The 26,608-nt window shown below is 40.8% G+C and overlaps 1 protein-coding gene across 1 annotated transcript in view; it reads right to left on the reverse strand.

Annotated features, from left to right (window-relative positions):
* Window positions 1-794: 794 nt before the first annotated feature.
* Window positions 795-26,608, reverse strand: part of FNDC1 (fibronectin type III domain containing 1) — a 60,551-nt gene continuing 34,737 nt past the window's right edge. Inside the window, exons 9-20 of the mRNA XM_032103880.1 lie at window positions 26,473-26,594; window positions 24,586-24,697; window positions 23,209-23,592; window positions 18,458-18,523; window positions 16,419-16,583; window positions 14,220-14,450; window positions 13,092-13,200; window positions 7,475-7,554; window positions 5,772-5,801; window positions 3,934-4,095; window positions 3,130-3,252; window positions 795-1,699 (exon numbers count right to left, since the gene is read on the reverse strand). Coding sequence (XP_031959771.1) covers window positions 1,584-1,699; window positions 3,130-3,252; window positions 3,934-4,095; window positions 5,772-5,801; window positions 7,475-7,554; window positions 13,092-13,200; window positions 14,220-14,450; window positions 16,419-16,583; window positions 18,458-18,523; window positions 23,209-23,592; window positions 24,586-24,697; window positions 26,473-26,594 — 1,700 coding nt within the window. The 3' untranslated portion in view covers window positions 795-1,583. The remainder of the gene's footprint in view (window positions 1,700-3,129; window positions 3,253-3,933; window positions 4,096-5,771; window positions 5,802-7,474; window positions 7,555-13,091; window positions 13,201-14,219; window positions 14,451-16,418; window positions 16,584-18,457; window positions 18,524-23,208; window positions 23,593-24,585; window positions 24,698-26,472; window positions 26,595-26,608) is intronic.

Consider the following 26,608-nt stretch of genomic DNA (forward strand, 5'->3'; position numbering starts at 1 on the left):
ATGTTAAAACCCGAATCACCATGAAAAAGAGAATGCTCTTTTAATCACTTTAGCTCCCTTTTTTGCCCCCATGCAATTTAAAATAACTACAGGAAACACCTCAAGAGGTGTTAGACCTACACTACATGTAAGCTGGAAAAAGAGTGAGAGATGGACCAGAGATTGGATCTGTCCCCTAGGTTACTGCTACTCTCCCAGGCTGCCAGAACAGCTGAGTCTTACTAACATGAGCAAAGGTTGTTGAGATGTTACCGTAAAACGTTAAGACAATGAATGGTACTGAAGAAACCATTAATGCTACATTGCCCAGAAGGACTACAAAAATTCTACATTATTGCAAGCTTCCAAATGCCTTCTGAAAAATCATTATTATACCTCTCATTCATGTCAGTTTCTGCTATCTGGTCTGTTTGGAAGAGATGTCAGTAGTATTTAAAAAGAAGTGTATCCCAATTTGTCCCCATGGTCAAATGAGCCCCTGCTAGTTGACTCCTGTATTGGTGGCTTGGGCTTCTTTTCAGAGAGCAAATAAGTTAAAAGCAGTTTCTAATTTCCAAATTACTCACGCTATGCCTCTGCACAGTAATGTGAAAGATACCGACAAGGAATAAATAACATACAAAATAAGATGAGAATGGATTGACGGAAAGTTGCATTAAAACTTTTAAATAGTAAAGGACAGAAAGCTTAATTGATGCTGATGAACTGCTGTGTATGTGTTTTCGCTGGATGATACAGTGCTACTCTAACATGGATAGAGGGGGAGAATCCCACTGAATGTCCAGTCCAAAGGCTGCCAAGGAAGTGGGACACAGGTCTTTTATCAATAATTCAGATGTTACATCAACAGTACTCACAAGAAGAATACAGCTCTTTCCTTGGTTAATATATTGTGCATAGCAATATTTCAAAGAATTAACAGCACCTTTTACATAAAAATTCCAAACATATTTATCTAGTGAACAAGAACATCTCAGCATCTCTAAGAAGTATTTCTGCAGATGTACAGTACTGTATTTATATAGATACAGATACAGATATATCTCAAAGTGAATTTACACTGTGACCTGGTGATTAGTCCAGCAGTGGGTGAACCCACAGGGTAAGTCTTCAGGAGAATATACTGCCTTTGGTGGGTGGCCAGTTACATGGCATGATTGCATAGGGGAGCCCCATCGGGCAGCAAAAGACAGTTTAGCATCCCATTAAGCAAGCACAGCATGCTTAGGTTGTTCCTGTAAGATATAATAAACTTCCAAATTTTCATGGCTAATGCAGTTCTAATTTTCACAGGTTGCACACATTGCAACCTTCTCTCTGTGCCTTAAAGACACAGAGGAGGAAGGTAGGACACCAAACTTATATCTTATCCCTGCTTCCAAGCAGAAATCAAGTAGCACCACAGATTTAGGCTGGTAAAGGGTGTCCATGTTTGTCTTCACGAGGGTTTCTTGAGCAGCTGGTCTTCACTGGTTTGCCCCATTTATCTTTTTTTTTTTTTCCTTTTCCAAATCAGTTGCTCACAGTCCTCTGGTAGAAATAATTCGAAAAGCATGGTCTACTTAAGACAGGAAAGCAGACTGCTACCATTTCCCTGGGATGGGCACACCACACTCATACCAGCCCACATAGTAGTAAGGTGTTGTGTATCCAATGCGTCCAAATGATACAGGCTCCTGGCGGTACTGGCGGTAATACCCTGTCAGGAGAAAAACAACCATTTGTATCCCAGAACAAAGACACATCAATTTAACAAAAGTAGCAGATGCAGTGAGAATCAATCCCACAGCACAAATGAAAATTTATAAACTGTCTGGCAGGGAGCTGTATCAAAAGGGTATTGGCTTGCCCTGGTATTTGGCTGAGATCTTTCTTGAATGATCTAACTCTGGTCCTTCATATTTCTTGTAGTTTTGATTGGTTTTACTGCTCAAAATCTCTTTAGCTATTGTGTAATGCTGTGGTCTGCCAAAGAGCTTCTGCATTTCACTCAAAAAAGTAGGCATATTTCAGCTGTGTTTATGAAGTTTCTAAGTCAGTTTAAATATATGAAGGACTCTGGGGCAAAAAATACCATCAAATCATATTATCTCACAGGGCTTAATAGACTAAAAGTCAGCTTTTCACAAAACAAAAAGGTATCATTTCATGCAGTAAATACTGAGCTAAGCCCTCCCTTCCCCTTTTAATTCATCTGCAGAAAGAATGTGACTGCTTAAAGCATTAGAAGAGGTGCAGCATTCTTGTCCGCATAGCTCGTGCATTGGAACATCTGAAACACTCATGGCTTGTGCCAATAATAAAACTTTTGTGTGCTCTCTATCTCTGTCTCCCAGACCTAGTATATACACATCTGGATTAATCATCTGTCTTCTGAGCTAAGAAGTGCAGTACTTCACAGTGATACACAAATATCAATCACTATTTCAGTTTCTTCCTGGTAACGCCACCATGCAAAGAATATCAACACATAATTTAACCTGAAACCACTAAAGCTAACCGAGTAATTTAAACCAAGAGACTTACTGAAAAGATTGCCTGACTTCCATGATTGGTTTCATTTTGTGAAGCAAGCTGTCACCCTCTTGGTTATGTGAGGTGAGCAATTTGCTCAGAGAACTCCTTCAAGGTAAGAATTTTCCCTCTGAGAGAGGTATCTACCAGGCCAGAATGAAAGTACTTACCTTAAGTCACTAGACATATTCCTTTGTGTTTTGCATTGAATGAACTAATAGAAATCGTTCACAAAAGCTGTATTTGCAAAGATGTTGCTGGCTCCTTTAGGCACATGGAAGAGGTTTTGCACCTCAATTCAATGAGGCAGGTCTTATCAATAAGAGAAAGGTTTCATAGACCTATACCATTTTTTTGTTTGCTTGATTTTGCATTTTGTTCCTGCATAGTATCTGCATGATATGCCCCTTTCTTTCTGTCTCTGTCTCTCTCTCTCTGCACCCACAAATCCTGTGGGTCTTGCATAATGTTCTCAGCTACTGCATCAGCTGGACTCCTTGGAGAGCTGCCAGCAGCTGTGGACAGAGCTCCACTCTGTGCTCTGCTCCTTACCCCTTAATCCCACAGATGGGATAACAGGCTCCTGGCCAGCATCCCACTCCCCCATTGCTGTACCTCGGATGGTGGGCAGGGCTTCAATGTATGACTGAGGTCCCGTTCTTCCATCCAGGTGTGAATCCACAAATTGGCAGTGGTCCTCACCCCTTCCCCAGCTATCCCCAATGCTGTAGAAGGTATCTGAAGAGGGATACAGACAGATTACTAAACTCAGCAATACTTATGTTTGGGATACTCTTTACCGCCAGGAAAGCAGTTGTGGAAGAAAACGGGAAGAATGTTACAGTGACACAGACAGTATTACCAATGAACAAACAGTGACTGGAAAGAGGGAGAATGCTACCTTCACAGTATGGAAGCAGAAATTATGGAAAATAAATGGGTTACAGCTCAGTAAGGAGTAGTCCCCATTTTGCAAGTCCATGGGCAGTGTACTACAGGTGACAGGTGGAGAGAATTTCAACTGGATTAGTTGAAATATATCATGTGAAAGTAAAAAATGCTCAATATGTCAATGCTGTTAGCTTGACTTCAGTCTCAAATGAAAATTAAAAACTGTGGAGCTCTCTTTCTCTAACAGACATTCAAACACTCTATTGAAACTATACCAAGGCACTACAATAGTTATTAGCATAGCCTGAAAGGACATTGAGATAATCCCATAATCCCAGATCAACAATATGGAAAGTTTTCTTCATTATCTCTCAGCCAATGCACCCGTGTAAGAGCTACTGCTAATTCTTCTTGAGAGAAGGACTCCCACATAGTGGTCACACAATTCTGCCATGCATGAAATGAAGAAAGCCAGAAAACAGGAGATGACAAGTAATCATGCAGCAGGAAATTAATCTTGGTGCCTACCTTTCAGGTCATCACTGAGGTAAATTTTGTACCTTAGGGAGTTGCAAAGAACCACTCCTACAAACTTGCGGTACCAAGTTCGTTTCACGTACTGCTTGCCAGTGCAGTCTGAGTAGGTGGGGTCATATTTAAAAGTGAAAGGGATCCAGATAGGCTCACCGCCTTGGAGAAAAAAATAAATCCCACAATAGAGACAGACTTTAACATTTCAGTCCAAGCTTTGCAGAAGTTAATATCTAGTATGTTTTACAAGACATGCTGCAGCAGATTAATGCATGACTTTTTTATATTCAGAAATAGTACTTCAAGAAAAAATACTATTTAAAAAATCTTAGAGACTTCATTAAATCCCTCTTAGGCAGTAGACAATAATAACTGTTTAAATGATTAAAATACTATTTCATGTACTGAACCACAGCTTTAAGTACAGTCTTAATTGTTTTAGTAAGACTTCTTCTCTACCTAGTATTACACAGTTTCTTTTCTTAACACAGCTTGATCTTAGGTCTGACAGTGACTTGCATTTTAAGACTAAGTATAAAACATAACCCTTTTACAGAAGAACAGACGTTAAGAACTCCATGGTGAACAACAGCCTGCGAAGTCTGTTCTTGCTATTTGGTTAAAAAGATCGTATCACAAACGTACTTTTCTGTTTTGTTTCCCCAGATTACATCAAAACAGATGAGTTTCCAATAACAGACAAGTGAAATCTTTCCTGGGGAACTCTGTTCAGGGCAGTGCTGCAGAGAAGACTGCCTAATTGCATTGCAAAAGACTAAATATTGCTACTGGCTTACCTAAATGTTTGCTTTGTACTAGCCAAGACATTATAATTTATTTTGAAAATGCTGTTGTGTTAATGAATACAGAATGATACAAAAAGCTTCCAATGTGATAATTGGTATTTTTCTCTCTAGCTACAGCCCAAAGCCCTGTTTTTACTCTGCTATTTCCAGGTGGTTTACAAATGAGATTGAAAGTTTTTTCTGTTAGTCATTCTTCCTCTCACTAGGCACATGCACCAAATCCTGCAAACACTTCCACCAGCAATCACTGCTCAGAGACTTCAGAGGACACAAAGAAACCAGACTAGCAAGCACAACAAAACAGAGAAGGAAAGGCTATACTGGACACTGTTTTCATGAACAATGTAGCAAAAAATCCAGAACCAACCATTTTAACTCCTTAGGAAAGCTGACAGAGCGTAATAACCATGAGGTCTTTTTTCCTGCATCTCTTCTGAGAGCATGTCCTGCCTGGGGTTACCCTACCAGTGTTCATGTCAGCAAGGTTAGTCCCAGCACCAGGAAATCAGATTTTCTGATTAGGGGCTGAACTAGCTTATTGCAAATTTGGAAATACAAAGCAAGCTAAACAGCTTTGTGGCATGTCATTCAGGTCAGTAATATATTCTTGACTTTTTAAGCATTTATAAGGGCATGATGATTTTTACAGATAAGCACCAGAACTAGGGAGAGAGAGAGAAACCTGATCGTGCCATTCAAGCTATGCTAAGGCAACTGAAAGACACAGATACAGAAGTAACATAGTTTACTGCTTATTACCAAGCAATTAAAGCTGTTGTACCAGGGAAAAAGATGGGCCAAAATCAAGTGCTTATTGGAACATATCTTTACAAGGTTTCTTTCCAGGAAACAGAATAAGGGGTCTTAAGACAAAAAATGTTTTGTGAATTAGTCCCATGAATTACTACCTGTTCCTGTTTAAAACTGTACCTAAAACTGCATGTTTAAAAATGTTTCTCATTCCTGTATTCTAAGTGTTTTGCACAGGCTTTATGCACTTCATGAATGAAACAACAGAGAAAGACGTACCAGGTGGCCTGACAATGAGGAGAGGATTGTCTAGAAGAAAAAGACAAATAGAAAATTTAGTATTTTGTTCCAAACCTTATTTTATAACATAAAACATACAGTCACTGATTGAACATTTTCAATAAGGTGCTTCATCCTATGATGGCATTCTTTATTGAATATTCCCATCAGCTCAAGCCTTACACTTGCATTAGAAGAGTACTCTGAATTAGCAATTTTTTTCTCTTATGATCTATTCCATCACTGTAATTATACCACTGGGCCTTGCATTTAGCAACCTGTTTTTGTACTTGTGCCAGCTGCAAAGCCACTTTTAAGTGGCTTAAAAGATCAGTGCTGCAAACAAAACTTTAAATTTGGTGTATATAGCATGTTAAATAAAGCTCACAAAGAAGCTGATTTTAGATGGGAAAACTAGGCATTCAGGCCCATATACTGGCAGCAGGAAAACAATCTGCAAGATACAGCACAGAATCATGTAATTGTTTAGGTTGGAAAAAGGTCTTTAAGATCACTGAGTCCACTGTCAACCCAGCACTGCCAAGTCCTCCACTAAATCATGTGCCTCAGTGCCACATCTACATGTCTTTTAAATACCTCCAGGGATGGAGACTCCACCACTTCCCTGGGCAGCCTGTTCCAAAGCTTGACAGCCCTTCTCTAGAAATGTTCCAGCACCTCAAAGTCTCCCTTGTAGTGAGGGGCCCAAAACTGAACACAGGACATGAGGTGCGACCTCAGGAGTGCCGAGTACAGGGGCACAATCACTGCCCTGGTCCTGCTGGCCACACTATTGCTGAGACAGACCAGGATGCCATCGGCCTTCTTGGCCACCTGGGCAATGTCAAATATTATGCCTGAATTAATACTTGAGCCTCTTATTCATTTAAGGAAAATCTGAATACATTATCCAGGACCACTGACTTATCTTGCATTTTTGCCTCCCTTCTGTGATGATTTACTTCCACAGTTCTTAGTGGAGCTTCTGAACTGAGCACTACAGAGTGAAGGCAAATGAGCAAAGGCAGACACTGCGAAAACCCCATGTCATTAAAAGGGCAAAATTTGCAAGAAACAACAAGACCTTTCACTCAAGTAAAGACTGAAAAATTTGTCCTTTATTATTCAGTGGAGTCGGTGGCCTCTGGCTTGATGGAAGTAGAAGAAACAGGAGAAAAATAGCTCATTTAACCTACTATTTTTAGAAGGGGGTGTTGCTCTTGATTGTACTTTCAGCCTTGTGAAAGAGCAGCATGCCTTGTCAAAAAAAAAAAAGAACAGAGAACTTTGTGCCTGTCTGATGGAACTATTGCTTTCTGTATTTCTTCCAGAGACAACTGCTTCCAACTGTTTAGCTGTTCACAATTAGGAAACTAATTTACTAAATTTTTGGCCAATCTATCAAAGACATTTAACCTTCCCATTGCTTCTGTATTGTTGAACATTAGTAGTCCTTTGTATTTGAAATTCAACTTCCTGTTCCCCCGGAACTGACTTTAACATTACTTACATTTTCATAGTGGCATTAGGAATGCTTATTATTTTCCTATCTTAACTGAAAACAAATAATTAAAGTAAAAGTACCCATAATCTGAAAGCAGCAAGTCCAGAATAATCACTGTTATTGGCATGCTGGTTTCAGTCTTTGCCCTGCCACATCTGTTATTATGAGTTTTGAGATGAAAATAAAAAGCAAACCATACCAGATTCTGTGATAAATGATACGGAAGAGCTAACAGGTCCATAACCAAAGGGATTCTTTGCTTGGACTTTAAAATAATACCTGAAACAAGAAGAGAAGGGAAATAATATTAAAACAGGTTCCAGTGCAATGGCTAAATTATAAATAATGCTAAAGCAGGGTAAGAATCAAAGCAGAATTCCACTGAGTGTCCTTTGCATTAAATGGAGTTGGATACTGAGCCAGAGTATGAGCTGGCTGTTACAGACAAACATCTCCTTTTTGCAATTGCTCCCATGCATATTTTTGGAACACTTATTTATGTATCATCCCCCTTCCAAAAACCACATACAACGACATCCATTCTCTATGAAACAACTAATAGCAAAAGACTAAAAGAAAAAGTTGCAAGGAAATCGAATTTAGATCTCAGGAACAGTTTTAAACCTGATTAACTCCTAGGAAAGCAGTGGTGTAAACTGCAAACTGAAATTGGATCAGATTTATATGAGATTAGAAGCTAAGCTTTTAACCTTTCTGTAAAAACTCCAGCAGCATTAAGATCACAATACTTGAGTAATAGAAGAAAGCATCACATGATGTCTTATTGATTTCCCCAAAGTATTTAAATCACATGCTTAACTCAAAGCACATGACTCACCCCTAGAACTCCATTCTTTGCTCAACAGAAGCAAACTTATCCTTACCCTTAGAGAAGAACACATTTAAGAACATTTTTAGTTCATTTCCAAATACAGTGGTTTTTAGCTGATGCCTACCCTGACAATTTTCCCCGGATTAATGTTTTCTTCTTTTCCTTTTAAATTTGTAGCAGCCCAACAGAAACCAACTAGAACGAAAGATTACTTAAAAATTTCCAGCACAGAATTTTTAAAATTCCCTAGTTTAGGTTTTCCTTTCTTGCCTGCTTGCTCAACTTCATTCTTGTAAAGAAATTAATCAAAAAATTAAAAATTACTGTACCTCTGTAATATCCACATAGCATGTGGATCTTGGTTTAGCCTCTCATCCAAAAGCAGACATCTCCAAAACTCTACGCACATAACATGGCAAGCGACTACTTGCATGGATGGTTGCCACCAAGCACTGGATTACCTCACATGACAGTGCCCCACCTGAATGGCAGGCCTGATGTATCACAGCTGATGAAAGGGAGTCTGCCCCATCAAAAACATCAGGCTGCTCTTCCTGGTGAAGCTCTCCCCATCCTGCACAGAAGCCTGCCAGTGCTGCTTCATTTGCATGGGCCATGCTGGGCTGAGACTTGATGCTCATGCTTTACCAGGCAGCAGGTAAATTCAACAGAAGCCTGTTGCAAGAACTTCGCTGTTTTTAGTCTGCCACTCAATATTTACCATGTGCACTTTCCTGTACCGTCAGCTGTATCTGTGCCTCTCAGACTTAACCACATAGCAGGGCATGGAAGGCCTCTCTACCCTAAGCATAGCTAAGCACATATGAAAATACTGACAAGAATAAACCACAGGGGACATGGTTGACCCAGCCCTTTGGCAAAGGTGATTTTTTTTTTTCTTTCATTAAAAGGAGTATCTTTTGTCAATTAAGGTGAACTGCTTTGCCTTAAAATCAAACTGATCTTTATGAAAAGGCTGGAAAGATGTGCAAATAGTATTCTTCTTTGCCCGAAGGGTGGTAGTCACATGAACACTGGGTTTTGCCAAGAAGCAAGGTGGTTATCTCCAGGGTATGGGCCAGGGCATCTTGTTTACTCCTTAAAAATTACAGATAGGTTGTCTAGGTGAACTCAATGTGCAAGCTACCAGAATTGAAATAGTCTGGACTTCATCCATGGCAACAGATTTACCTTGTAGGTGTGTCGGACGTGGAGCACATGCATGGTCAGACCCTCTGTGGAACATGTTCCCATGTCTGCACAAGGGGCATGTCCCCTGTCCCTGCTGTGTCCTGCAGCTGACACCAGAAACCTACTTCACTCCTGCTTTCTGCAGCTAGTTCTGCCTTTAATTAAGGAGTATATGATGCTCATGAACAACTCACAGCTTGTTTTAAAAGACACATACGCTGTGGCAGAAAGAAAACACACTAAATGGCAGAATTTAGCAAGACTGTGCTTTTTGCTCATGTCCAGAGTAATCCTTTTGTTGGCAGAAAAATTTGCCTGTTTTTAACTATTGACCTGGATTTTTTCTATAAAAGAGTGTTTAGCATGTCTGGGGAAAGTGGAGAGGGAAGGGAAAAAGCCTCCCATGTGCTCCTCCACTTCTGGCCAATGGTGTGATGGGGCACCTGCATCCATCCACACCTCCCTCACTAGCACTTTTGTCACCTGGATCAAGACAGGGGCGAGCAGCACGAGCCTGTCCATAGGGATGGGACACAAGGCAGCAATTCCTCACTCTGGTTACCAAAAGAGCTGCAACACAGCACCAAGCTTAACTGACTCAGCTCAGTGTTTGCTGTAACCGCTTCAGAAGAGCAGGAGAAAAATGTTTTCCAGCCCACACCTTTTTCATAATGCTTCAAAGCACAGTGGAAAGTGTGGATACCTGACTTCCCACTGCCTCCGAAGAAGTATAATCAGATACCACCTTTCAACACAGTGGCACTGAGTAACCCTTTCAATACACATGTATTCATGGTAGCCTCAAAGCATTCCCATCAGACATATGAGCGAGATGACCCCCCTCAAAACAGCAGAGAGAACAGCCCAAGAATCTTGTGCAGCTAGTTAAGTGGGGAAAAACATGCAGTTTTGTACCCAATGCATAATGCAGGAACTGATTACCTATGCAATCAGGACAACTGAGCATTCAGCTGTCCTGTTACATACATAGAAGCCCATCTAGGACATATGATGGTTCATGTTGCCTGCCTGTCTAAAAAAACAAACCAGTGATGAAGTCATGAGTACATTTTTCTTTGCTAAATTGGAAAATTGATTCCTAAGCCTTTATATACACAAGAAGCCTCTCATTGTACCAGAAAGAGAGCCAGATCTCATGACTTGCTGACCTGTGATTTAAACATAGACAATGCTATGACTACTGTATTAAGAATGTCAATAAAATAATGTAGTCGGGATATACTTCTTTCTCAGACATGACAAATAAAAAAAGAAATTGCCAAAGCCATTCTAGATCCAGGAATCTGACATTTTCATTACTCAGAATCCTTCAGCTGATGAATTTGCCAGGAAATCTCAAATCAGTATAACTCAACTGGTTTTCATCACATAAATACATGAACGAAATTTGTAATATGTACATTTGATTTACACTTTGCTTAGGCAGAACCATATGAATTGTTACCATTAGGCACAGAAGAATCACAACAGATGCAGTATCATTTGTTGTTCATTTTCAATACAGACAACAAAAAGGCTTTTCCTCCTAAGAATAAACTTCCTTCGAGATTTTATATACCAATTCTAGTGAACTGTAACAGAGCACTGAATATATAATACATTTTTTCATTAAGGCTACATGACTAATCATTCAACATGCCTGTCATTAGGAGCAAAATTGTTCTTTGATTTAATTCAAGGTGTCTCCCTTCTGTTGGAATTAAATAGCTGGCACTCACAGCGCAAAGTGAGATAATCACTCAGCGTAATAATTAGGGAAGCAACTTTTTAAAAAAAATTAGTTAGATGCAAATTCCTTTTTCCAGAATTTCCAAAGGCATGCCTGCATGGATCCTCAGCCCTGCACTCCGTCTGGTGGCAGGCTGAGATGGCAGGATGCACCTCCATGGCAAGGGCTAAAATCCTCCTCCTACAACTACACCATCCCTCCATATGAAAAATGTGTAAATCAGTGCTTGCAGGTTCACAGGTTAATGCAAAGTGTCTTCCTCCATCTAAAACGGCCCAGCACTACATCCCTGTTCAATATTTACAACAAATTTTATAATAAGACATTGGAGCCAAGCTTGAAGAGGACCTTCCTACGGAGCTGGCATGAGGTAGGTATGTGCCACACAGGTCTACCACTTGCACAGGACAACGGTTTCATGGACATTTTAGCTCTTTTGTGTGGCCCTCGTGGCACACAGAAGCCAGCTGTGGTTGATGCTGCTTGTTGGACAGACCGTGGCTTTGTTTTAATGGAGATGTAGAAAGGAAACAAATTTTTGGTGCATCTGGCTCCCTGAAACAGAAGATCCAGGCTCTGTTTGCAATTTTAAGTCCTGAGTAAATGTTTGAGAACCTCCTATGAAATACTCTGTACAACACTGGAATTGGTAGCAGGCACTGTGGGATCAAAATATCCCCAGATGGAACAAAACCCAAGTGGACAGAGAGAAAGATTTCAGGAGACCTGGAGATATGATTGTGAAGGACAGTGTTTTAAATCATGAGACTATCTAGTTACTCCCATCAGGCACTGAGACAGATTTCCTAAAAAAGGCAGGAAAAAGCCTAACCATACCTAGGAAGGGGACTGAAATATTTATGGCAAGGATTATAATGTTTCTGAGTGCAGAAGACTGGATGTAGTGGTTGAGCAGATGCTGTTCAGCCCTTTGCATCATCTTCTGTGACAGCTGGGAATTAAGGTTAGGGAAGGGACCTTGTCAAAACTACTGGTTTAAAGATTTAACATGGTTTAAAGTAGTTTAGTGTTTACAATCACGTGGCACAAGGAAGCAGCTCCTGTGCCCACTGAATCTGATCAGAGTTTCACTAATGGAAAAACTTCCACTTCTCAAATAGAGGTCAGACCAGGCCTCAGAAGAAAACTTATGACACGGATTAAACATAGATTTCCGTTTTGTTTGTAAAACCTAAACACCAGGCAGATGTTTTCCAGGAGAGCTTGAAATCTTCTCTGGTGCTGACTTCAGCCAAGATGCCAACCTGTTTCTCATACACTGCCCATGCTGCAAGATTGCACCACCTATAACCCCTCATGGGACACCCAGCAGCCAATAGCATCTGCTTAGAGTAAATCCGACTTATCAGACGGAGTAATTTTAATGCAGTCCCTCTGTAGCTGTTTACTTTCCCCCCAGTCGCCACAAATTATTCCAGTATCATGTGAAGCATGCATTCTCGTTCTGCCATTTCAGTCAGATTTTTTGCAAGATAAAGACCTAAAGCTCCTGCCAAACTGACTTCTGAGCAATTGCCACAGCCTCACTTTACACCACCAAGCCTTCTCTTCCAGCACTACATATGTGAACAGAAAGCGAAAACAGACTAGTGGGCAGCATTTCCACAGCAGCCCTCAGGCACCAAATCTTGGCCACACGTATGTTGGAATGACCCACATCACATCAAGTCACATCACGGGTATATTTTAGCATATTTTAGTATATTTTCCCCCCTAACATTTGATTCAGTTATGCAAAAGACTAGAAAATGCATTTTAAAACAAGATTTTCTTTGTTACTGATATGTGTTCTTATACATACAAACATATATACCATGTACACACTGCCATTGGCTCCAGGGTTAATTTGGTAAAGATATCATGTTGTTGTGCAGTTTGTAGAACAGTTTGCTGTCCAACAGAATGAGTAAAATTTAAATCAGATGTAAGCATTTATACTAAGACCAAGAAAAACAACTGACAATTCTCAAAATTTGTTTTACTTCCTTAACAGAGCTGAAAAGGAGTGGATCAAATCCTTACCGTGTGTTGGGCTTCAGGTTCTCAATTGGCAAGTGAGTAGACCCTGCAGTCCTGGTTGACCACTTATTCTTTAAAAAGTCATCATAGGATGCACTGTAAACCAGATAGCCTGTAAACAGGAAAGACAAACAGTTGGGAGGATTCTAATTCTATTTTAAATAAATTATATCCCTAGGTGTCACAGTAAATTTTATGGATTAAAAGGAGTGGAAACATCTTTGAAATATTAAAGTGATTCCATGCCTAACCCTCCTGGAAAATCCCAGCCTATAACAATTTCCTATCATTAGCTAATAATGATGGAGCATTACATCAGAGGATGGCATCCAGTTGTGAATTCTGATTTAAAACACAATGAAGGCAAAAAGATGACAGAGGCAACCCATTCACTGTTTTAAGTGACACAATGATTGTGCAGACACTAACACAGTCAGAAATATCAGAGTTTTCTTGGGAAAAAAAATTAAAATTATACAAAATTCTCAGAACCTTGCTTGCCAGACTGTTATTTGATCAAAATTTCAGTAAAACAAGCTAAGCATTGCCTTGGCCCCAGATTCCAAGATAACTGACTGTGAGAATTTACATTATTTTCCTACAAAAAAAGAAAACAAAAGCAGACTAGAAGACCACCAAGCCAGAAGCCCCTCCACAGGCAGTCCACTCCTGTAGCCACACCCACAGCCAGGCAGGACCCAGACCAGGTCCAGCCACGCAGTCACGTCTGCTTGTAACAGACTGCAGCCAAGTGTGAAAGATGTTCCAAAGCAGGCCCTGGAGGTGGCTGCAGTGAAGCTGAGGGCACTACCTGGGGGCAGAAGTGCTCAGTCAAGCAAAGTACTATTACAGCTACCACACAGGCAGGATGTGATGCCTTCAGAACCACTGTCACAAAATCAGTGCCAAAATCTCAAGATCTGGACCAACATGGGCTGCTCACTCACTCTGGCACTGAGGGATGACTGATGGACCTTTCTCATTCCTCAGAAAGTAACTCACCTCCCTCAGAAAACTGCAGAGGAGTGAGAACTTCATGAGCCATCAGCTCAGTTTAAAGTAAAATGGTCATTTAAGAAAACCTTCCCCTTCTCCACTCTCCCATCAGGAGAGAAACCCTCAAGAGAGTACCTGTTACCATGTCTCCTTGAGCAGGTTTGGCCCAGTCCACAATGACAAAGGAGTGACAGCCCTCAACTGCCACAACCGTGATGTTGTGAGGGGCTTTCAGGGGACGCTGATCTTTCTCTCTGAAGTCATTAGGGATGATTTCATCAAGGCTCTCCACTTGGAAATGCTCCAGGGCCTCTGTCAAGGAGCAGGGGGCTGCTGGATCCTTATTGAGATAGGTCACATAAGGAGCTAGAAAAGACAGGGAAGGGTGGCACTTAGTTAGCAGTTTGAGGCATGCCAGAGTAGCACACAGGCTGGCAATTTCCTAAAGAGAGTCAAGTTTCGTGGTGCATTTTAAAATTCCTCACCTTCCATCCCAGAAACTGCTGTCAACAAAGCATGGCTCACAGCCAACTTGATTGATGAGCAGCAGGAATGGGATGCCAACATTCAGGTTTACTCCACACTCACAACTGCACCAAATTATGCAAAGACGAAGGACTGTCTTTGCTAGAAGAGGCAGAAGAGAGCAGCCTGACTGCAGCACTCTCCGCACGCTACCTCCCGCTGCTCTGGACGGTGTGATGAAAATGTTACCCAAATTCTGCCTTTCCACACATGGGAACACATCCCTGCCAGGGCCTTCAATCATCTAAGACTTTACAGGTCTAAGTAGTTGATTCTTACACAAATATCCTGAAGCCGGAGCAAAACAACAAAAGAAACGTAAAGAGTAATTCCAAGGTGAAGTCCAACCAGTTTAAAGGGATTGTTGTGGTCCCCTGGGTACTAAGGGACCAGGAGTCAGGAGTCCCTGCCTTCCAGGCATGTGCTACCAACCGGTAACTTCTATTTTTAAAAGCTTTATACTTCCTGGAATTGCACTTCAGTTCAGAAAAAGATTAAACCATCTTTTTATTGCCTTAAAAGTCACCGTAACATTCAAAGTAACGACTATAAAACTTGCTTTGGAAATGTTTATTCAGTTGCAATAATACAATTCATTGAAATGGTAATATTATTTCCCTAGTGCCTTGAAATGTTCATAAACCAACGTTTCTTGGTTTATCTTATTGGATTTCATGCCCTAAAGGAATTTTTTCCAGATCTCGCAATGAAGTTAATTTTAGCCTCTCCAGCTAAATGAATCAAGAAGCACTGTCAGTGAGAGAGCTGAATAGAAACATCATGAAATTGTTTGGACAGAGAAACTCAAGATGCACTGGAAAAAGTTTTGGCATATATAAAAACAAATCTTTTACTCCAGCAGCAGAGTTCCACTCTAAGCCACATGAAGCTTGTGGATATTGGAAGGGAAGCCAAGACATGTCAAAGATGATTCTGCATCCCCTGAACTCTTTTCTGAAATGCTAGGTGAGTCAGCAGCTGACCTGATCTCAGTTCAGGTGCCAGAAATATGTAAAGGGCTTCAGGGGGTGTCACCAGCCTGGGGTGGAAGCTGGAATGCAGTGCCCTACAATCTCCAAATCCCTCTGTTCTGGGCCCCAGCTGCTTCTCTGTCAAAGAAGCAGAGCAGCTCTGAAGTCAGTGCTGCAACACCAACCTACACACTTGAATGGCTTGTGTACACAGGAGACATGGCTCATGTAATGGGGGCTCCTTCATCAAATTCCTTCTACTAAGAAAACATTCAAATAGCAAAATCATATTTATCTCTACTGGATTTACTTTTTGGAAAGTTCATATCCAAAATACAATTCATTCCTTGACTTTGAAGCATGCTTTTGACACACATGCTTGTGCAAGGTGGATGAAATCATGTGGGTTGGATAGATCAGTGTAAAAGAATCAGGTCCCCCAGAGGAAGACTCACACCTACATGGAAACTTGCACTGCTGGAACTACTGGTGTGAAGTTAGATGCAGTCAAGCTGTACCAAGCACTGGTGTAGACACTCTTGCTCTCTTACTAACTTCAACTAGACCAAATACAATGCAGAACACAGAGCAGAGCACTCACAATGAAAGAGGTTTGTACTGGTCCAATGAAATAACTGTGGGCCCACACACAGACACACAAACATCAAGGAAAAAAGTACTGCTGTTCGGCTTCCCAAGGTGGCAATCCTTAGAAGAACCACACACAAGTCTACTGGATGTGTTTGTGCAACGGTCTCAGCTTAAGGGCTGGCCTTGCTGGAATAAGAACTCTTTGCAGCACAAGTAGTAAGCTACATAAACCAAAGGACATCCTTACCAGTGAAGCGTTTCTTCCCAGCAATATCATATTCTGACACAGGGCCAGTGCCAACAACACTGGTCTCTGGATAGACAACCTCCAATTCTGTCGTTGTAGAAGCAGTGGTGGTGATGACAGTGGTGGTGGTGGTTGGTGGCGAAGTGCTCTCAAAAAACTCATAGTCTTCAGAGGAAACACAAGATGAAAATGTTAGCATGCTTATCTAATTTTGGCTGAACTGAGAAGGGAAACATTTCTGTTGCAATCCCAAAGGAGTGCCACACACCCTGCCCTGGCTGCTGCACACTCTTTACAGGCCTCTATGTCGAGGCTGGTCACACCTCAGCCTTGCAATGGTTTCTACCAAACTGATGGACAGTGAGCACAAAGTCTTCGCCTCAGAACACTCATGTGATTGCTGATTTAGACCTCAGTCACACGATTAAACAGGATGACAATTAACAAATGTATTTGTACAGCAATATCCTGAATGTGCATCTGCCACCTCCTCTCACAACCCCCAAGAGACAATGGCACTGTAATTGAATCCCTGGCCAAAGCCCTCAGATGCCAAAGGAAGGAGATAAGGGAGAGGAAAAAAATGGGTTTTTAAGAAAACTGTGTTGCAATTCTAAAGCCCCAGAGGTGGTTCATACCACTCTCAAACCCTCCTGCGACTGGAGACGTGGAGTCCAGTACTTGCCCTTTGTGGTCCCTCCAGGGCCACGAAGGAAGGCAAATTTCCCTACGTGACTCTCATGATGTTCAGTCCTATTAAATTCAGTGCTCTGTGAAAAGCTAGTGTGCTACCTGATTGGCAGACAAAATGAAGGGAAACTAGCATTTGGCATCCCTGCCATGACCTCACGCAGGCTGGGGAACTCAGCTCAATGTCTTTGATTGTTTTGTGCTTAAACTGCTAAAGCATCTGTTTTCTGCAGGTGACCTGTACCTAAAGGGAGGCCTGGCAAAATACCTGTGCACTGAGGATATTCTGCATCCATGGAGATATAGGGAACATGGGATATGTATCTTGTGCAGTTTCTAGTTCATCCCCTCCTCCTCACATTCTAAATGTCAGTCTCAGTATGAAGTGGTCAGAATTAAAAGTACAAATGTCTATGTTATCTTCCACTCAGCTGCTGCACTCTCTTTTTAAATGTTTTCCTATTGTTGGTTAGACTTAAGATCCCAGCACTACAACCACAAATAAAAAAACTTTCATTGCTCTAGAGCCATAAATTCTACTAAAAAGCTTTTTGTTTAACTGAGGTCTGTACTTACCCACTTTCATATGCGGGGGTAGGAGCACAAATTTGAGGATTAAAAGGGATAGAACATCAGATGTCACTGATGGCAGAAAGTGAATGCTGTTCCAATAATTGAGAATTTGCATTCCCTATGCAAACTTACAATTAAATGCTGTGACTTGATGCTTCCTCTTCAGCTAAGTTTTGTATATCCTTGATTATAATATCAAGATGGCATGAATATAACTCTGAAAAAATATTTCCCTCTTTTTCTTTCATCTGATTTTAAACCTCTTTGATTTAAATTCCACATGAATTGAGCTGATTAGTTATTTTATATGTAGGTGATCTCATTCAGTATGAGCACGCTTAATTGTCTAAATACAGGCTACCCATTAAAAAAAAACAACTCACTAAGGTATTTCAAGCTTCCAGGGCTCAAATGTTATTTGGATTTTGTATTTTAGAGAAGGTAATTGACTTAGACTGGACTGGAGTTAGAAGTTGTACCAGAGAGAGCGAATCCAGAAGTGATGCAGTGTCTATATGACACAGCTCTGAAAAGTAATTTTTTCCTCAATAGGCTCCTGTTAGATTGCAGGACTGATAGAAAGGGACGTCTATGTCCAGAAACAGGTGGATTTGCACCCTTTCTCTTCACATGAGATGCAGAACTGTTTTCCAGCTCACCACCACTCACTTAAGCTCCTATCTACCAATCTGCCTCCTAGAACCTAGTTCCAAAGAAAGAAGACAGAGAAAAAAGCAACATGACACTTGCAATAGACTTCTACAGTTAAACAGTACCATCATCATATATCACATATGCCTCTGGAGTTGCTGTCACATCTGCATCCAGTCCTGAGAATGTATCTATTGAAGGAGAAAGAAAAAAATGCCATAAGAATTCAATAAAATAATTCTGGAGTAAAGTTTAAAATAAAAATATTTAGCCAGTTGAATTGTAAAGAAATAAGCTTACTGCCTAGTTTCCAAATAACACAGTGACAGTCCACTCTGCATATTTTGAATAACAGATGAGAAGCTAAGTGCAGTAGTCAGGAGCTTTGCTGGGGGAAAATGGGTTCAGGGCTGCTACACAAAATAAAGAGTCCAGAAGCTCTGCCCCAGGCCTCAGCTGCTCTGAAGCAAAGGTAGGCTGCCAGCAACTGCATAGTGCTCACATCTGGATTTGACAATATTTTATAGTCTCAGAAGCAGCAAATGTGAAAATATTATATGCCAAAAATACCAACCAAGCAATTAAATATTTCTACCCAAATATTTTTGTGGAGGTATAAAAACAAACAGCCCACACAGCCATGACATTTATAGACCCTCATGTCAATGGTCTTGCAAGTAATGCAGCCCAAAAGGAATGGATTTGTAGAATGAAGTAATTAGTGCTGGATTTTCTGGAGTTTTACTCTGCATTTGCTCTACTCTGATCCTATGGAATGGCTGCCAGTTACATATTTGGCCACATAGGTGTAATCCTGAAGCACTGGTTCTGCTTTAGTTTCATCCAACATGAATTCAGTTCAGGAAATCAGAGCGAGATTGCTCCAGGATGCAAATGAAAGCATAGCAAGGACAGATATTATGAGGTGCACATCAAAAACATTCTCTTGATCCACCCCAAAACCCAATACAAATGCACCAACAGACTTCCCAGATGACTATTCCTTTATATTATCTCAGTATCTCCACAGGACATTAATCCAGCACCAGATACATCAACCATCAACCATCTGTTGAATCCTGAAGGCTTTCCTCCACACTCTGAGGAAAGCATTTCTCCACATGTTATTCAGGGAAGCCAAAGATTACACAAAGCTCAGAACAGTCATAAAAAGCCATGCAAACAAAGCAAAAGCACTATGCTGTGACCCGCTGCAGGTACCATCAGAAGTCTCCAGTGAAATGCTGGGGCTGGGGAGTGGCCAGCGTGTGAACAAAGACAAGAGAAAGACAGCTTTGATCTCAGGACACTTCACATACACTGGTAATGTTCTGGTAACACTCAATAGAGAAGCAATTGTGTTATTTTTACTAAACCAGTACTGCAAACAGTGCAAAATTTCAACTTCCAATGTTAATTAGTTCACAAATATAATCTGATATATTTTCATTTTGCTGATTCTTTTTAGAACCAACAATTACAGTATGACTACTTTTTTCCTCCTAAAATAATTTTATTTTAAATACACTGTGTGATTTTAATAACAAAATAAACTTTAAAACACAGGAAATGGGTTTTTTCTTGTTGGACTTCCACATATTAGAATCTGAGACTTCCTCATGATAGACTTCTACCGCCACTCTTCAGATGATCCCCTTGGAAGTCACTTGATTTCTCTGAGAGTAGTCAGTCACAAAGTAGGTTCTTTGCTGAATTTTGCAGATCTACCCACAACTGTCCAGCATCAACCAACATCTATAATGCATGCATTTACCTTTGACCACCTAAATCCAAGTAAACAAGAGGATCAGATATGCAGAAATTTGAAATCTTTCATGGGCAGATTTCAACTCATCCATGTTTATTAGCTATTAAGTCTTTGGCCTACCTACAATCCAGCAAAGCCAAATTTAATTTTCTATTTTTGTACTCAATTTCAGTGTCTGTGCTTGTTTAGCATTAGCTATTTCATGGTGATGATAGGGGTACTTCCCCACAGACCTCTCATTTTAATATTTTCTGCACATACTCCAGCTGCAGTTCTTCTTGCTCCATCACCCTTCGCTGAAGCTCTTGAGTAAACCCTGCCTGTAACAAATAAGGCCAAGTCTTCCTATGACCACTTGCTGCTGACTTTTGGCATCTGTAAAGACAGTCTTGTTGTCTTACTTGTCTTACAAAATCCATCACTTGATTTTATTACATGCAACGCGTGGTTACGTCTCCACCTGTTCTTTTCTTTGTGAGTTATGAATAAAGTTTAGTCAATTTCACTGACAAATCATCCTTGTGTGGCCAAACTCCTCCTTGAAAGTTAAAGACTGCTGAATCTAGTGAAAAGCTGACAATAAATTCTGCTGGGTTGAGAAGAAATCCTGCCAGAGATAAAAGAATTTGCCAAAGTTTAAGTAGAATATTTGGCGGTGGGTTTTGGCACTTGCAGCCCTGTCTGTTTGTGAGTAAAGCACTAAGCAACAAATATCAACCTTTGGCAGAAAAAGTATTTCACTAAATAATGAGGAGTGTTTTCTAGACTCAGATTAAAGGGAAAGACAAGATAAAAATATATTTCAATATGATTTGGAAACGGTCAAGTGAAAACTGCATTAATTGTTTAGATAATTCAAGTAGTAGTTGTTTACCCTCTTGAAATATACACTTCACTTGTTAAACAATAACAACCATCATTAAACAAATACCACAAAGATCTTTTCTTTTATAGCAAGTTCCTTTGTGGAACAGGCAGGCTGTTTTGCTCTGTTTATCTAATCCTGAGGCAGGTTGCTAGGATTTAAAAAAAACTAAAAAAAAAAAGACTCTTCAGAGAAGCTTTTAAAATTTCCAGGTAGGGACTAATATTGCTCAAGCTATATACCACCTAAGAAGCAGAAATTCAGCACCATCTTGTCCTTTCACTCTTCCACTGTGAGGCATTTGCAGACATACTGTCAAAATGCCAGGCAGTTTATGAGTTACTTAAAGGCCATTCTCATTGAACACACAGCCTGAATAAAAACTTAGTTTTGATTCGTGCCTCTGTGAAGTTCAAGGATTCAGCAAGCCCATCTGGTAGAAGGCAAAAAACGCATGCAGAACTTTTTAAATGTTCAGAAAATCACATGAAAATTCCCCAGCCTAGAACTCTGCTACATGTAACACCACAAACTATTTTGTTGCTCAGCTTCTGGAGCCTACTTTCAGTTTAACCCCAGACATACTTAATGAACTTCTACTGTTCTTACAATGTGTATTCTCAGATGACATCCTCCAGGTACCAAACAGCACAGGCCAAAAAAGAGGAAACATTATGGGACATAATCAACATTTAAGGTAAGAAAAGGAGCTGGGGGGTGTGGGAGGGATTCTAACTACCAAAAATCACGGTTTCCTTTAGGCAACTTTGAAAGTATGAGAGTGACCAAATATAACAATATTTGTAACACTTTTGTAAGTACAATTAAGAATGAGGAACTTCCCATAGGGAAAAGCAAAAATCTTCACAGAAATATTTAATGATGAAGTAATTTTTATATATATATATATTTGTGTGTGTACGCATCTGTGCATATATACATCTGCAAGCACACTTCTATAAATGCACACTGTCAAACATGGCTAATTGTTAATAAATACTAACACTATAACTCATTGTAATTCCACCTGCAGAAGGAACTGACATTCTGACTCATTAGTTACCTAGGACAGCTGGGAAAGGAATTTTTGTTTTCTGCTTCTGAGATCTTCTCCCAAGATGCCATCCTTAGATTCACTGTGAGCTGCTGAAGCCATACCCCCCCCCAGATTACTGCCCTTTTCAAAGTGATAGTTCAGCTTCCTAGGCCATGGTTACGTGACCTGCTTGTAAATCTACTTTGACTTAAGAGATACAGGTGTATGGGAGAAAGGTGAGAGGGTTTCATTACCCATTAAAACAGGCCGCTGCAGTTGTCAGATGTCTGACTGCCAACATGCTGGTAAAGTTATGGCTGTCCTGCTATTGCCCATTAGCACACTGGGTTGAGGATTACAGATGGGAAGAATAAGGGCTACCATGGGGCTCCCTGATCTGGTTTGGCAAAATAAGCAGCTAACTCACTAGCAGTGCAACATCCAGGTGCTGAAAGCACAAAACATGATAGGGAACAGGCTCAACACCCAAAGATTCTAGTGCATATATACATGTTTACTTTGGATTTCAGTTTGGCACCAAAACCTAAGCTTGTGTAACTGCATCAAGGAAAAATGACATGCACTGACACTGGTTTGTATTTTCAGATAATAAAGATATCAGTGTACAACTTTCTGCCTTATCTGTGCAGAACCAAGGTTGCCTGTCACCAGCTTCATCTGTGCTGTGCTGCATTCCTGCTAGACAATCTATCTCCAAGGGCTGGCAAGAGAACAAGAATATCACTTTGCAAATGCTGTTGCCACCATGGCTCAAAAGAGACACTTTTCAGCATTCATTGTGATAAATGAACACAAAATAGACAAAATGTATAGTTCCCCCACGTCCTTCCCTGACCTGAAACTGAATGAGAAAACCTTTTATCTAAGTGCTTTGACCACAAAGCTACTGCCTAAACTTGTGCCCCTGTGAGTGAACACATGTGGTAAAAGTGGGTCCAACACAAGGGAAGAAATTTGCTGAAAACAACACAATTCCACAAAAAACTTCAGCTATGATGAAAGTTGGCATTTTCCAATGAAAAACCATTTAACACCCAAACTCTTCTTCATATGCTCTAATCTCAGCTCCTACCTTATCAAAGGGACCAAAATCTTCAAGGCGGATTCGTTCCCATTCTACATCCATGTAACTGTGCCGTACAAATAGCACAGCCATGGAAATTCAAACAGCACAAAAGGGAATTACCTTCTGCATTGCACTCTGGCAGGCCATCAAACCCCAGGAGCAAGTTGCCTTCATCATCATACTCTCCATAGGTGCCTGGAGGACAGGTTGGTGTGGGTTTCTCGGTGGGTGGGTCAGTGGTGGTTGGCTCAGGAGTGGTGGTGGTGGTGGTTGTAGCAACAGTTGTTGTAGTGGTTGTGGTAGTTGTTGTGGTTGTTGTTGTAGGTACTGTTGTAGTAGTAGTTGAGGGAGTGGTTGTTTTCTTAATCATTTCGAGACCAATCAGAGGCTTTCCTCCAAGGCTTATTATGGGTTTATCTTGTGCACTCGCTACAGGTTTACTAAATCTGCTATGTCCAAACAAAGGTAATCCATCAGGACTCACCACTGGAGCACCCTTTTCATCTAGGAGAGAAGAACAAAACCAAAAAATCTCACCATTAATCCACTTCAGGCTTATAGCATTAAGCATTACTGTGTTTTTTATCCCAGTAGATGCCACAAAAGTCTTGACAATGTGAATACAGCCTCCTGTAACTAAACTGACAGAAGACAGAGGGTGTTACTTAGGAAAGAGCCGTGGCTAAGGAAGCTGGAAAATGGTTCAGAAGAATCTCAGATAAACCACAGTGGTGTTCACATTTTTCAGTTGTTTGATAAACACTCCAGGGAGGTTTCACTTCAGAATCACAATGTGCAGACAATGACTGCATTTCATCTAAGTCACTCTCATAACTGTTGATGAAATGCATGATGAATCCATATTCTGCTCCTTAATGTCAAACATGTGCAAGGAAAAACTGGGATGAGCTGGCAAGATGCTGTCACTGCAGATAAAGTTTTGTGTGCCAAATTCTGGATACTGTAAATATTCATGGTAGCCAGTTTAACAAGAGGCACTGAATTTGTATTTGAGAGATCTGTACAGATGGACTGACATGCAAACAGCAGTGTCATCAGGGAACACACACAGGGTTTCTTACTATTTGTGGTTGGTTTTAGAAGGAAAAATGAAATAAACACACACACATGGCTGGTACAGTGCTAGCAATGGGGAGTAATTATTTCTGTGTATATAAAGATATAAACAATCATCAGTCTTTATTCTAATCATCAATCCTTATTCTGGCTCAGTTCTGCAGTCCTTTCTAATGCTGATACAAGTGAGATGGACTTGAGTGACTCTTGCTGCCTCATACTCAGGAGTCCCACAGGATGTCTCAAAGCCTCCCCAGGTCCTGCAATGTGCTGACTGTCTGGTGGAGACTTGAGGTACAAGCCACTCCAAATGGCTTGCATGGGACCTGGGGATGCCTGAAGCATTCAACAGCTCAAAGACTTGTACTATGTGTACAAAAACTGTAGAGCGTCTTCTGTAAGAAGGAAGTTGTAACTTACCAACAACTGTACGTCCATCCCCTCCTAATTTCACTCGGAGAGGGTTGCCTTGGGAATCTTGGAGATATTTTCCTTCAGCATTTAACACTAGCCCTCGGTCAAGATCTACAATCTAAAAGCAACAGATGGACTCAAGTTTAGCTAGCATGAGAGGGGGTGAAATGAAATTTCACAGCAACAGAAATCCTGGGGAAATTCAGACACTAAATGTGATGTTCAGGAATAGCTACAACACACCTGAACTTTTAAAACTAACCACGTATATAGTAATCACTGAGATATCACTGCTGAAGAAAGCAGATTTCCAGAAACTGGGCCCCAGAGATGCACAGCCATATTCCTATCACCTACTGTAGCTCTCATGTGCCAAGGAGCAAAACCCTTTATTTTCTTGGGCTGCACAACTCCTAAGGTGAATTCCTGTAATACTGATTTCATTATGACCCTGAGTAATTTTGAAGATGGGATTTAGAATTATGTCTAACCAAACAAAACTTAAAAATTAGACTAGTTACTTTATACTGAAACGGCAGTGAAAACAAAGTAGCTAAGATTTTAATTGGGATAGGAGACTGAAGAAAAGCCTCTGTCTCATAAAACAAATATGTCTGAGAGCTTGGACTGAATTCCAGAGCTAACTGCAGTTAAAATCCAGTCCTCGTTGCTATTTCAACCCAAAACAGCTGAACCATATGCTGTTTTAACCTAAGGTAACAGACACTGAGCCACAGAACACAAAAATGCAAAAGGTGTTAAGTGCTGGGAGAAAACTGGGAAGGGGACAGAAGCAGCAATTCCAGGTTGGCAAGACAGACTTACATCTGATGCTGAGGAAAAAGACTGCAGCAGGAAGGACAGCAGATGATGAGATCAGTCTCTGAAGCCCTCCAGGCCCCAGATTTGGCATAGATCCTCTTGCTGTACAAGGTGTTCATCCTGCTTGCAGCAAAGCCTTCCCCTTGTGAGGCAGAGAAATGCCCCATGGCCTTCCAAGGACCTTTCTAGCCCCCTTTCTGGAGTCTATTTGAAGTACTTTGGGCATGCTTTTCAAAATGCCTCCCTTGAATATGACACACCTGATGCACTTTTTTATGTTCCTCTAATGAAAATGGTAAGATTGAAGTGGCCATAAAATAAATGTCGTTATGTGTCATGCCATGTGCGAGCAGCTCTGCTGACGCCAGGGAAGCCGATCACAGACTCCTACTGCTCAGCACTTGGGCAAACATGCAGGAAGCACCAGTTCCTTCCCTGCTTTCCTTGGTTAAAAACTCATTGTAAAGGATTTTAAAAGACAAGGTGTGGGCATGTAGGCAGCTTGTGTGGCTTTCCTATCAATGGCATCTGAGCTCTTCTGCAAATACCTCTGGAAACACGTCTGTAAGAATGGCAAAACCTACATAAGTGCATTTAAAGCATCATGACAGTTATGGAGTCACTTTTTACTTCAAAACTCTTGCTCAGGAGCTTCTACCTGGAGTGCGAGTCTGGGAGAAGCATTGCTGAACATGTCTTTCACAGCAGCTATCCCAGGCAGTATCCACTCACAGTGCACAGCAGACAAGAGCTTGTTGTGTCAAGCCTGTCATGTCAAGTCAGCACAAATCTCACTGACTCTGGAGAACAAATGTTTCTTTAAATTTTATAGGAGTAATGTTATAGTTTAAAATTCAACCCATCAGGCCTTAAATTTAAAATGTTACAATAACAAAACCCAGAATTTGTCATTAGATTTCAGCGGAACAGTAGAAACCAAACCACTAAGTATAGCTTCACTTTACAACAGCTGCATTGACTGAGGCCACTGCTTGCCTGTCTTGTTTTAATGAAAATACAAGTACAATAAAAGGCCAAAACATCTTGAATTTGGAGAGAAGGTCACCCTACCCACTTTGTTCCTTGAGGGCCATTGATTACTTTCTGTCCACTTGGTTTTCCATTATTACCAGGGATTACTTTTCCATTTCCATTTCCATTTTTCGTTGTAAGATTTGGTCTGCCATTATAACCTGAACAGGGAAGA

This window comes from Corvus moneduloides, chromosome 3 (genome assembly GCF_009650955.1).
Source record: "Corvus moneduloides isolate bCorMon1 chromosome 3, bCorMon1.pri, whole genome shotgun sequence".
In the NCBI taxonomy this organism is placed as follows: Eukaryota; Metazoa; Chordata; class Aves; order Passeriformes; family Corvidae; genus Corvus; species Corvus moneduloides.